Source organism: Labrus bergylta, chromosome 11, assembly GCF_963930695.1.
Source record: "Labrus bergylta chromosome 11, fLabBer1.1, whole genome shotgun sequence".
Lineage (NCBI taxonomy): Eukaryota > Metazoa > Chordata > Actinopteri > Labriformes > Labridae > Labrus > Labrus bergylta.
The window spans coordinates 14,574,597-14,588,250 of record NC_089205.1 but is presented as its reverse complement, the minus strand read 5'-3'; the positions used below and the strand labels follow the sequence as shown (position 1 = coordinate 14,588,250).

The following is a 13,654-nucleotide window of genomic DNA, read 5'->3' as shown; positions in this document are numbered from 1 at the left end:
TTACTCTAAACTCAGGTCTGTGTTGCACTTCTTCTCTTTACCACAAGATGGCAGAGTGGTTCCATGTGAAAAATCTCTTTCTAGCATTGAGCTCAGGTTAAAAAACACATGTAAAACATTCTGATGGCATAAAACAGTGAACAGCAAAGCAAAATTAAATTGGACATGTTGCTTAAATATGTCCTGGTATTTATGTCTAATTTCCCTCATCCAATAGCTTTAAAGAGAGTGTTTGTAGGAAACTTCCCAACAAAGTTTTTACTTACAGTTAAATAAAAAGGGGAACAAAAACATGTTAATCTAAAAGAGGAGATACAATTAAATAGAAACTGACATTGTGGTTACACTTTAGATCCTCACGGTATATAAAAAACAGAACATCTAGAGAAAAACTATTTGAAGGGAGCTCTTGTAGTTTCTTTGTCCCTATGTTAAAGCATTGTGTATGAATTCATTTCTGTTCTTCATTAGAGACATAACCACACACACTTAAACTGATTCTAAAGTCTGGTTCCTGCAGGGAAAGAATATTCAAGAGTCATGGCAGCATGCAAAACAGGAAGCGTACAAATATTATATCACACAAAAATAAAACTGACAAATAGAGACGACAAAGCACTTGTCAGACTTGACATTAGCCGGACGAAGTAGCAGCACTAATTTTTAAAACGCTCAAAGATGGATTCAAACATTCTAGTCTGGTTCTAGGATTTCCGCACAAACACAAACACAAACACAAACACAAACACAAACACAAACACAGCCAAACAGGACATCCTGTGACTCAGTCCAAAACTCACCTCCAGAAACTTGTGAAAGGCTGGCTTGGCCTCCTTGGCAATCCTCACTGCATCTTTGGCATTGAGAAAGTTGTCAATGTACGCTGAATACATATTAGCTAGAGCCTCTTTGGAGAACTGCAGAAAAGAAGATGAACAGGAAAAGGACATGAAAAGGACATGTTCAAGTGAAGGTCTCTGCATCAGTTGTTTCTTTCTGTGACATGAGCTTTCGTTGACCTTGAGTAACCTATGAATGAATGAATGAATGAATGAATGAAACCTTTATTGCCACTAGAGAAATTTGCCTTACATCACATTATGAAAAGTAATATATGTGAGGTGTTGGTAGAAGCTTTATGCAGCTTTTACAGCTAAAACAGTTAGTCAGAGAGTTGATTGACAGAAAAGAGACAATAATGTGTTTCTTTATTTACCATTTCAGTCCTTTTCAAGTATAATGATTGGTTCTAGCTCTTAAATGTGTTGCTTTGTTGCCTTTCGTTGTTTTTGGCATTTTAAAAGGTCACATTTTAAATATAACACGTTTGGCTTTGGGACTGTTTATCAAACACATGGATTGCTCAACTTGTTGTGAACATGTTTCTGTATTCTCAGCTGAATGTTTACATTTGGTGAAACAGTCAGGAAATGAGAAAAGAGAGAGAAAGAACTTCAAGTAAATGTGCTCCATGTGTTACATTTCTCCCATTAAATAACATTTAGTAACATGTTACATTAAAAGAGAGATGATTTCATAATTCTCGGTGTAGGTAGTTTATTTTTATTTGTTTTTGCTGCTATTGAACATAATGTAAGAGACTATTTCTGTTCTGTGTTCTACTTTCACACAAACAAACAAAAACACACACACAAACACAGATGATACTTGTTGACCTGTTTTCTTTCTATGATTGGAGGACAGGGGACGAACAGAGACAGAGCTAAAAAATAAGAATAAAAGAAGTAGAACGTTTTCTTATGTCATTTATTTTTGATCTAGTTTCACAATATTGTTGAACCCTTATCTGACACATTTTGAAGGTTTCTGTTAGGAGTATAGTTAAAGATATAAATATGTTTAATCCATTGTATTAAGCTTTTATTTCCTGTGTTCATATCTTTTGTCAAAGGGGCCGGTTGATATGGGTTTGGAATACTTTTACTTCCTGGACGCATGAATAAAAATGATCCTTGAACCTAAAATGCAAATGCAGTCGTGGTAAAGTAAAACACGACTAATGATGCTAGACATTGTGTACATTAAAGCCTTAAAAAAGCAGAAAGAGAAGACAGACACACACATGTCAAATGCTTAACACTTCACACAGACATTTCCTATAAAAGCATACGACTGCTCTGTGGATTTTTATTTTTACAGCAAACACTGGAACAAAACACTGCCCCGTGTGAGGCTCGAACTCACGACCTTCAGATTATGAGACTGACGCGCTGCCTACTGCGCCAACGAGGCCTGCAGGATGTGCAGCTGCTTCAGCTTTAAGAGCAGCAGCAGAGCAAGAACGGGATGGGGGAGGGGAGGCCGCATATCAGGAAGGGAGGGAGGGCTGTGTGAGCAGTGTGGAGGATCTGCAACTAGACAGAAAAAAACACACCTTTCTGTAAGAAGCTATTTCAGATCTTGTTCCTGTATTTTCTTTAAAGTGCAAAATAACCTGCTTGGTTTCCACTTGGTGGTTTTCTGCTCTTCCTTGCATGGTGCTTGTGTGACAGTTTGTGTTTCTTGTGAGGGGTTTGTGAAACTTTTTCGTTCAAGCTGTGAGCGACAACAAAAGCATTAACATAGCAAAGCAGAATGAGGAGTTTTTTTTCTTCCCCCCACTCAGGGAAAACAAAGCCTGGAGTCACAATGCATTCTGGTCTGACTACGAAGCACCTACAATATGTGATTCGTCTTCTACAATGAAACCCTGGCTTTATGTTCAAAAACAAGCTCTTTCACTTGGGCATTCTCAAAGACTGAGATTGAGCCGAGCATGGATGTTTCAGAGCACTGCTTTTTAAAGTCTCGGTTCAGAGGCACCCGTGGGTCATGGGAAATGTTTAGTGGGTCGCCAATAGGTCAGCGGGAAAACAAAATGATAGTTTAGTGTTGCCAACTATAGACCCAGTCTTTATAAAAAAAACAGCCTCTGCTGCTTGTTGAAACACTGTGAGGGCATCTAATAAAATGAGGTGACCTTAATAAAGACTTTTTTTAAATTAAATCTTCCCGGAAATTCCAGACATATCATTGCCCTCATCTTATGTTGCAATGCTAATAAAAACAAATAGACCAGAGAGGTTTAATAAGGACAAGAGAAGCAAAGGTTACTGGGTCTTTTTGAACAATTTCTAGTGTTGTTTCTATGGTTTGCTGCTCTAGTATGTGAGTTAACTTGTTTCCGTTGACTCAGGCTGAATGAAGGACTACACACTACAACACTTAAGTTTATAATGTTACACAAAACCACATTTAGGATCTCCTACATCTCTTGAATCCATCAGCAGCCCTATTGCTTTCAAGCTAGATGATCTCCAGAGAGGTGCAGAGATGACTTTACTGTCAGAGGTTAAGTATCTCACACTTTTATCTTACATGTCACAGACACAAGCTAACAATGCTAACATGTGCTTAACACATACTTCACCAAAGAAAGAGATAGCTATCGAACACAGCAGACGGGCTCTTTAGTGACTTGGTTACAATCTGCAGTTACTTCTTTTTCCAAAAGCCAAAAATATAGGAAGGGGATTAGAAACCTGATTTCCATAGCTAGATAGGAAGATGGTTTTCTCTTCCATGTGTAAGGTTTAACAGTTTTATAATTGCCCTTTCAAGTGTTTTAATGTTTAAACATAATGCCAGAGAAGATGGATGTAATTCATTCTCATCTCCAAACTGATACTAACCACAGTCATATCAAAAGTGACACTGGCTTTAAGTAATCTTCAAAGGACATAAAATATTCAACTCTGATGTCATTTATCAACATCTCTACTCACCGATTGGATGAGGATGTTTCCGACGGTCTGTCTGTCGTTCCATTGGCTGACGCAGTTGGCCACTTGCTCCAGAAAGTGCTCGTGGTGCTCCAGGATCTCAGGGATCTGGTAAAACATCTCGTCCACGAGCAGAGGGTCGACTATGGAGCCGCCGTCTGGCTGTTTGAGAGGACGCATGTAGCCCTGTAGGGACAAGAAAACCAGTTTCAATACATTTCAAATAATTTCCATTTGCATGAGGATTAGTAAAAAAAAAAAATGATTGGAGGTGGTAAGTTGCTAAGTTGTCATGGGGCTTAGTTAGCCTTCACATAACACAGGAAGGGAATGTCAGTCAGGCATTCTTAAAGGGGCGTGACACAATAACAACTGAGCAAACTTCATCCACTGATGAGGAACATAACATGCAATGTAAATGTCCAGAAAAAGTTAGAGGACCATGAGAGAGAGGAATAGTTCAACATTTTGTTCATAGTCTTTATTTGAAATAGTTAGATAAAACACACTGATACCACTCATGTGGAAGCCAAATGAGGAACTTTCCCCAGCTATTTCCATCATTGCCCTAAGAATTCTTGCATTCATAATACATTCAATATTTGTTTACACTAGCATGTTCCCAATTACATATGAATGCGTGTTGACGGGAGGTTTAGCAGGTGGAGAGATGTGTTTTCTGTGTAACAGATGGAGAGAGGAGTACTGTTTGTCCCTTTTCCCTTTCGCTGCCTCTCCTGTACAACAAGGCTACATTCATGTTGCTATTATTAGAAAAGGCCTCTAAATATTTTGTTGCCCGGCAATACTCCCGGCACACGTGTAAGAAAAGATTCTATTTCGCAAGCATGTATTTTTGTTTCAAACTAATCGTGCATGTCGGTGAGTTTCATGTGAAAACATGCAATATGAATATAGTGCAGAAAACACAATAGGGCTGAAATACACACATCTCAATGCATTAACGGAGAGATGCCAGAGTGGGAATGGATGCTCCTGAGCTGTTGGGGGAGGGGGGTTCAGTGCCTTGCTCAGGGGCACATCAGCAGTACCCGGGAAGTGACCTGGCGCCTCTCCAGAAACTAGACCACTTTCCATACTTTGGTCCATAGTGGGACTTGAACTGGTTACCTTATGATTCCCAACCCAAGTCCCTACCATAGACTGTAAATATAAATGGACGAAGCCTGAGTGACGTCAACCATCTGTTTCTGCAGTGGACTCTGGAGGCTCATCGGCAGCAGCCGCCATGCTGGAAATCCTGTCTCAGTCTAACTTTCAGTCTACCTAACGGCAGGCTGAAAGCTGGAGCTGAGGAGGATTTGAAGCCTCTTGACAAACCATCAATCTGGTCAGCTACACGCCTAACTATGGATAATCTTTAAACTTCATCAAATAAAATGTACCCCCTTTACAGTGAGTGCCCATGAGGACAATAACTAATCAGATCAAAATCATCTTTTGTACCAGGCTCTATGTTTATTTCTGCTGTAAAAACATTTTTGAGTGTGGTGTGTTTGTAACTTCCGGGGCTCTTGGAACCAGCCTCAAGCGGATCGTGCATACTCTTCCGTATTGTCTTCATTTTTCAACACCGTAGGTTAACACTCGGCCCCTGCAGACTGAGCTACTGCCTTAACTGCTTGTATGAGGTGAGAGCCATACTGCTGCTCTACAATATCTCTAACTCTTTTCACAAAGTTAGAAATATTGTAGAAGTTCCCACATCTTCATATCTCCACCTCAAAATAAAAACACAGAGGATTTGGGTATGGATTTCCCCGCTTGGCTACCCATAATTGCTGAAGGATATGACATAACTGTGGCGTTAGACATGTGGGTGTAAATGCCAAACAGATTAGGAAGCGTTCTGTCTGTGAATAATTAGTTCCCTTTTTGTCCTTCTTTTCTTCCCCTACTTATAATGATTTTATCTTTTTCTTTTGTACCTGATGTCTGAAGGTAATCTCACGCACAAGCACAATGAAAGCAGCTTTTGTAGATTTAGCGGTGAGGTTTCAGACTAACAGGCTTGACTCTGACACTCTCCCCCTCTCTCTCACACACACACACACACACACACACACACACACACATACATACACACACACACACACACACACACACACACACACACACACCATTATACACATACACACACTCTGCAATCTATTGAAGCTGAAATAAATTTGGAGATTCAATTAGCTGTGCAAAATGGACTCAGACCGATGTGACCCTGAATCTACTGAAGCTGTTAAGTCAAGACAAGTTGTGCTCCATGACACATTTGATGACTAAACCAATCTGCTGCTAATAAAAAGTTGGACTGAAAAGAGTCAGGACAAAAGTGGAGCAGCAGGGATTCTTCATGCACTTCCTTCAACTATTTTTTCTTGGAAATATGTTTCATAAGAGCGCAGTCACTACCAGGAAATGCTCACATTATCTTACAGGGAAGCGAAAATTTTCAAATTTAATTTTCATCAATGGATAGCCACACGGCTTCTTTAATGATCTATTAAAAATAAATGTAATCAGCAAGCGCTTATGAAATATCTTCATGATCATAACGAAATGACTTTAATAGGCTAGAAATGATCAAATGTTTGATTGGAAGTATCCTCTGTGCATGCAGAGCTGACTGCTTTGGAGATATTTGAATCACACAGCTTCTCATTGTGTGTGCATGTTGCACCTTAAACAGCGCTTCAAATTTCCAAAGAGGAGCGTGTCAGGTCAGGAAGGTGACAAAGACAGCGAAAGATGTTGGATCCCTATGTAGGTCATCATGAGTCACCCACCCTCGGTACAAACTGATAGTGTCAGTGATGCTTGAATCGACCAGTGATTGGTCGATTACAAAGTCATATGGAGACATTTCACAAGTGATGTTAACCTGCATTTTACTCCAGGATTGTATAAAGAACATTTGTGTTACAACTAATATTAATATTTGTCTGCTACTCACATTAAATGTGGTTTCTTTTTATGCAAATTAAAGGTATATTATGTGACTTTCATAGTAGATGTGCAGTAGATGTCACACCAGTCCCTCAAACCAAAACAGAGCTGTCCCTTCAGCACATGCCTACATTTTCTGTCCTATGAAATTCTTGCAAAACCAATTTTTGCCCATTCAAGTCCAACATTGGCCTGTTTTTTTTTTAAAGCTCTTTTTACGTCTTCCACCTATTCTGAGAAAAATGTCTGGCTCTTAAGATGCTAAATACATACCTGTATTCCTTAGCTAGTTCCTAACATTGTTGGCTGATTTGTGCTTAGTAGGTACAGAATGGAGTTTATTTTTTATTTTTTGCTGAAAACAGCCTGTTACAGTGACTGTAATCATTGCTGGTCAGAGCACGGAGTGTGAAATTAAGTTTGATGCCATAAAACCCAAACAGTTGGTTGAAAGATGCTATAGGACGGTGCTAAGACAATGGACTGTTTATAACAGCCTGAATGTGTTTGTCATTATCTGTGAACATAAGTTGGTATGTGCCTATTTTTATCATAAAGGTTATAATAAAGAACTTAAACTGTTTTTTTTTTAAAGTCTGACTGAGTCTGAAAAAAGACAATAAATGTTTCCATCACAGAAGAACTTAAACTGCGAGTCAAATTTGTTCATGTGGAGCCGTCTTAGCTGAACCACATCTGACACCCTCCTTTAGGGATATGCACCTTTACTGCAGTTACCTTGGTAACACTTTCCCTTTGTCGCCATGGGAACACAGCCTAGGATTATTCAATTTGGCCACACACAACATGCACACACATAGACACACATGCATTGGGAGAAGACAGTAAGGTCAATGTGGGATGTGCTTGCACAATCACAAATGCACATTTCATAAAAATACACACACACACACACACACACACACACACACACACACACACACACACACACACACACACACACACACACACACACACACACACACACACACACACACACACACACACACACACACACACACACACACACACACACACACACACACACACGATGACAGGTGACAAGTGTCTGGGAATGTGACAGAGAAAAAGGATATGGTTAAGATTAGAGGTCGTGGTTGGCTGTTAGCTGAACAGAGAAAGGTGTAGGATAAAGGAGTAAGAGAGTGTTTGTGTATGTGTGTGTATGTGTGTGTGTGTGTGTGTGTGTGTGTGTGTGTGTGTGTGTGTTTGTGTGTGGGAGCAGATATTGCTGATGACAGCGAGATGTGATGGGGTTAGAAGATTAACCTCACAGGACGAACGACAATAAGTGGATTACATAACTCCTTCCTGTGTGTGTGTGTGTGTGTGTGTGTGTGTGTGTGTGTGTGTGTGTGTGTGTTACCTGTATGAGAGAGCGTAGTGACTCCACATATGACTGCTCTGTGTCGAAGAGGGTCATCATGACATGTTTTCTCATATCCTGCAAAGACAGAAACAGAAATTAAAACATCACTTAATTTATATGAAACTTCTGTCACACACTCATGAATGTTATACTGTTCGTGGTTGTTTAACAAAAACAACATAAGGAGACTGCAGACTGGGTAATAGTCTGTTCTTCAAAAGAAAAACATTTTCATATAATGTTCAAGGTCAGCTATCGATTTTCTAGTCTTCTGACTACTCAAAGCGCTTTAACACTGCAGGTCACACCTACACATTCACACACTGCAGAGGTTTCTATGTAAAGTGACCACCAGAAGTAACTGATCAAATTCGAAGAAGCATTGAAAAAAAATAAAACAATGATATTTGTCTAGTTAAGGTTCTGTTCATGGTTTTTACTTTAACCAACCGTTTAACTTTCCGTGTTCACAGGACACAAGGACAGATCTGGGACTCCTAAATGCTGCGCTATACATTTAAATCAGGCATGAATCGATCAAACCTTGGGTGAATAATAATAATGATCTGTTATAAAGCGTGACTTTAAAATTCAATTTATCTAAATGTATAAGATATAAGATCCTTCAGTGTAAAGTTTTGTGCTGAACTTATATTTGGGCAGTTAGTCAATATTAGAGCAAGCCCAATCATCACATCAGCTTTTCTTGTTAGGATGCCTCGTGGTTAAAAGATTATACTACTTCTTAATTTGAAGGAGCAAAAGCCAGCTTGCCTATTGCAGGGGAAGTAGCACCTGCTTCACATAGAGAGAGCGGTTCTGTTGGACCATGACAAGGTTTTTCTAACTTTTCAGTGTGACTGACTGCCCCCTCAGGGTCATGTCAGGAGACTGATATTCAATCCTAAATGTCAGCTAGTGCATACTTAAAAATATACAGCAGGCAATCACAGATAAGACTACCAAACTTGGTACACACAGTCTATCAAACAGACAGACACAGACACACACACTTAGGATTTGAGGTCACCAAGGCCAAGTCCCCAGATGCAAAGCATGACTAAGCAGTTTGCTGAAACAATGATTCATGATTTATGGATAGGAATGAATGAGCTGCAGCAGACACAAACCTATAACACGTTAAGGCCAAGAAAGAAAGCCGAGTCTGAGTGTGTTAGACACAGAGAGAGAGAGAGAGAGAGAGAGAGAGAGAGAGAGAGAGAGAGAGAGAGAGAGAGAGAGAGAGAGAGGTTTTAGAATAAAACAAGAGCATAAGTATCATGGAACAACTCATACTCATTGTCCCAGGGCTCCCAAGGGAGACTCCCAAAATATTCTGGTACTAAAATGACCTATAAATATCAGACCGAGCCACGGGCAAAACCCTATGGTACATATATAAACCCCCCCCCCCCCCATCTCTCCCTCTCTCCCTCCCTCACACACACACCACACCACACACAGAGCCCACAAAAACACACACAGCAAGACTTTCTCCCCTCTGCCAGCACTGCTGTGCCCTATAAATGACTGTAACAATGACTTCCCAGAAAGGCTATGTTTAGTGTTTGGCATCTGAAGGGATCCCAAGGGCGCTGTGGGGTACCACCAGAGGGTGAAGGGTGGTGTGTAAAAGAGAGAGAGAAAGAGCATGAAAGTGAATGTGAATATGAGACTTTCTTTCCAAAATCATCTAACAGTTAAGAAAATCTGTTTTTATTTACCCTTTAGGTTGACTTTGACATTTGTGTTAAGTAGTTTAGTTCAGATTTTCACTGCTGTTTCTTTACAGAGGGAGGGATTCAGTCAAGTGTACTCTGCCCTGAGATATAAACACTAACACAATGGAGTAAAGTGAATAAACAGAGGGTTTAGCATAGCTAAAGAGAGAACACAGCACCGCAGTAATCATCCATTTATACTCCACTGTTACAATGCCTCAAAATTCAAAAAGGATTACGCATCTGTTCAAACAACATCTGGGGGGCAGTGTCCCGAGACTCTGAAACCCAGGTTTTCTAGTGTTATTCAACTAAAGTATTATAAAAAAGTAGAGTATGTAGCTGAATCTGATGTAGCGTTGTACTTTGTGGTGGTGGGAGAGAGTGTGAATCATTTCCATGTAATTGCGTTGCTGAACACTCACGGCAAATGTGACATTACTAAATCTAAAAAGTGGCTTCAGTCAGTCTTTTTTGGGGAGGAACTTCCAATGCTGAGTGCTCTTAGTTTTCTAATGTAAGCATGTCTAACCTTGGTGTAATACAGTGAACTTTAAAGTCAACTTTAAGAATCCTTTTAAGAATTGGAATTCTGTTTTTTTGTTTAAAAAAAAAAAAAATGTATAGATGACCTCATCTTGAAAAAAATCAATTACATCCCTGGATGTATTTACACTACAAGAATATGTCTGCCTCTCAATGGGGGGGGGGGGTAATTTTCAATATGTTTAGCGGCTGATGTGTTTATGTATTTTGCTGTATATGCAGCAAAGAAGAGCTCCTCTGGTGGCTTCAAATGTCACTGAAAAATGACATTCTCCTCATTTTCTGCACACATACATACACATACACACACACACACACACACACAACAAAACATCTGCCTCTGCATGAATCGTTCAAACTAATTATACCTCATTACCCCTGATCAAATTAACAAATGCAGATCCACTCTCCTTGTCTCATAACTCCCTAATTGGAATCATTATTTTCATGTCGACCTGACAAAAACAAACAAATGACGTCTGAAATCAATTGCTTTCTCTACAGTATTGTTCAGCACATGCGCGCACACACACACACACACACACACACACACACACACACACACACACACACACACACACACACACACACACACACACACACACACACACACACACACACACACACACACACACACACACACAGCTGCACACACACACACACACACACACACACACACACACACACGTGCAGAAACACAGCTGCACACACACGTGCATACAAGTAAGTTTGATCCTCTGTTCAGTCTTGTGATGCTGGCAGTGTGACCCGACAACAACAAGAAGAAGGCCATGTGTCTGTACGTGTGTGTGCGTGTGTGTGTGTGTGTGTAAAAGAGAGAGAGTGTGTGTCAATAAGTAAATAAAACAAGGGGGAACTTCCCTGAAGAGAGCGATGACTCTCTGTTCTGTGCTGCTTGACGTTATTAGATTACTCACACACAAACATCAGTATTTAGTCTAATATTGCAAGGAATGCTAGTTTCATTTTGCAAGCATAGTTGCCATAGTAACCCCAGCTGTGAGGGCTCAGTGGTTTGAAAGAAAGGCCGCTCTCAGATCCTCTCAGTCAAGCCTCAGACACGATAGTTCAACTGGACACAGTGTAATAAAGAATCACCCACACACCGTTCACTATGATGACCCAGCAAGAGATTGTATCTGCTGTTTCTGTTCTCTTCCCCGTCTCTTTTCTCCTCTTGGACTCATTTTTTTTATTTTTTTTGCAAGCAGACAAGAGCCCAGAGAAATCTAGCTTGTAGCCTACTGCTTGCGATTTCTGTCAGGTCAGGCATATTTTGAACAACGCCACTTTGCTCCCAGATCTCTCTCTCTCTCTCTTTTTTTCTTTTTTAACGCACAGAACTCCTCGTAAATCATAAAAAATATATAAACACAACTACATACTGTTAAAAGAGTAGAGCAGTGATAAGCTTGCGTCACCTTCAAAATCTTGACAGCGATATATTCAGGCAAAGTAGCAAAGTGTACTCACAGGTGTAATAGACGCTTAACGAGCACAAGCACAGGTGTAACCAATTAAAGGATCCATGTGGTAATTAAAAGCAACATGTACCCTTTGACCACAGACTGTAAATATGAATGGATGAAGCCTGAGTGACTGCAAGGGGGCTTCAGAGGCTCTTTGGCAGCAGCTGCCATGTTGGAAATGGAAGGTCCCGCCTTGAGCCTAACTATGCATAACGCCTATCGTCCATAAAATCAAAACAGATGCGTTGTAAAAAAATGTCAACCCCCATACAGTGTGTGCCCATGAGGACAATATCTAAATCAGACTTTTGTACCAGGCTGTAAACATGTTATTTTCTGCTGTAAAAACAGGCATTTTAGAATGTGGTGTCTATGTGACTTCTAGGGCCCTTGGAGCCATCCTCAAGCGGACACTCGTAGAATGCAGGTTTTTTTTTTTTGCACTTCCCCATTGGCCTCATTTTTCAACACTGGAGGTTGCTGCTTGCCTTATACTCATGAATGGAATATCATATCTGTGTTGAAAACAACACCCTTAGACTATATCTTTTCTCAATGTTTATCACTACTGACAGCAAATAATGACACTCAGAGCTACGACACCAGTCCGGAAAGTCATCAATACAAACGTCAACAAAAATGACAATGTACGTACAAGCTTTCTGAGAAGAGGTCTTTCTAAGAAAAAGCTGCTTGAGAACTGAAAGGTTGTCTGCTTCAGTTCCCCAAGAGCGGCGTTCAAGCATCCTCCAGAGGACAGAGCTCTCACACGGGTCAGTTAAGCCCACACCTCACATCACTGCATCTATACTCGGATACAGTCTGACAGGAACATGTTGTTGTTTTGAAGAGCTGTATTCAACATGTTCAGAGGGTGGTCTGAAGTGTGGATACACCAACAGCAGGTAATGCTGCACCTGGTCCAGTCCAGAATCTGTTATACGTCTTCATTCTAACTGTTTAAAGTCTTTGCTAATTGTCTTCAATGCAGCGAACAAGAGAAACAAATGAGCAGAAGATAGTCAAGGTAAATATAATTCTTACACACGGAGAAATATGCTTGAATGTTAGACAAACTGTAGCAAGTAATGCATTTACTTTTTCTAACTGGAATTATTTAATTCTCAGCCAGTTAAAGTTGACCTTAGATTTAAAATGTTTGACCGTCTTTTGTTATGACATATTAACCTTAAGACAATTGTCACATCATCATTAAATTAAGTTCTCTTTATCTTCTCCAGAATCACCAAAGCATGATGAGCTGTGTTAGAGTAACAGTTAAAACCATTTAAAGTTTAATGATCGCCATCTGACATTATTTCAGATAATCTGACCTGCCTCTTGTTTTCGAAGAACTCTTGCTTGTATGCATTTGGTCTAAACTCATTTTTGAAATACTCCTCCTTTATCAAATATCCATTAAATATCCAAGTACAGCGGACTCCATGCAATGACTCCGCTGTACATGGGCTCCAATTTTCAGATCTTAAATTGTTGGTTTTCACATAACTTTGATTTAGATCAGTGTGTTTTTCAAAGTGGGGGTCAGGAACCCCTGATTGAGATTTCAGGAAGTAAACATAGAAGTCAGGAAATATGTGGTCGAAAGAGAAATAAGGCCTGTAGACTAGTGGTTAGCGTGGGTGCTCCATGTACAGCAGGTAAAGTGGGTGTCCTGGGTTTGAATCTAACCTGGGGCTATTTTCCTACATGTCATTCCCCACTCTTTCTCTTCCCAACTGGAAATAAAGGCCCAAAAAGCCC

The 13,654-nt window shown here is 40.1% G+C and overlaps 1 protein-coding gene and 1 non-coding gene across 2 annotated transcripts in view; both read right to left on the bottom strand.

Moving 5' to 3' along the window:
• LOC109988472 (rho guanine nucleotide exchange factor 17) overlaps window positions 1–13,654 on the bottom strand; it is a 64,411-nt gene that overhangs the window by 11,279 nt on the left and 39,478 nt on the right. The window contains exons 2-4 of the mRNA XM_020639972.2: window positions 8,131–8,208; window positions 3,786–3,968; window positions 801–917 (exon numbers count right to left, since the gene is read on the bottom strand). Coding sequence (XP_020495628.1) covers window positions 801–917; window positions 3,786–3,968; window positions 8,131–8,208 — 378 coding nt within the window. The remainder of the gene's footprint in view (window positions 1–800; window positions 918–3,785; window positions 3,969–8,130; window positions 8,209–13,654) is intronic.
• trnam-cau (transfer RNA methionine (anticodon CAU)) lies at window positions 2,181–2,253 on the bottom strand. The gene has a single exon. It is a non-coding gene; the product is annotated as a tRNA-Met (tRNA).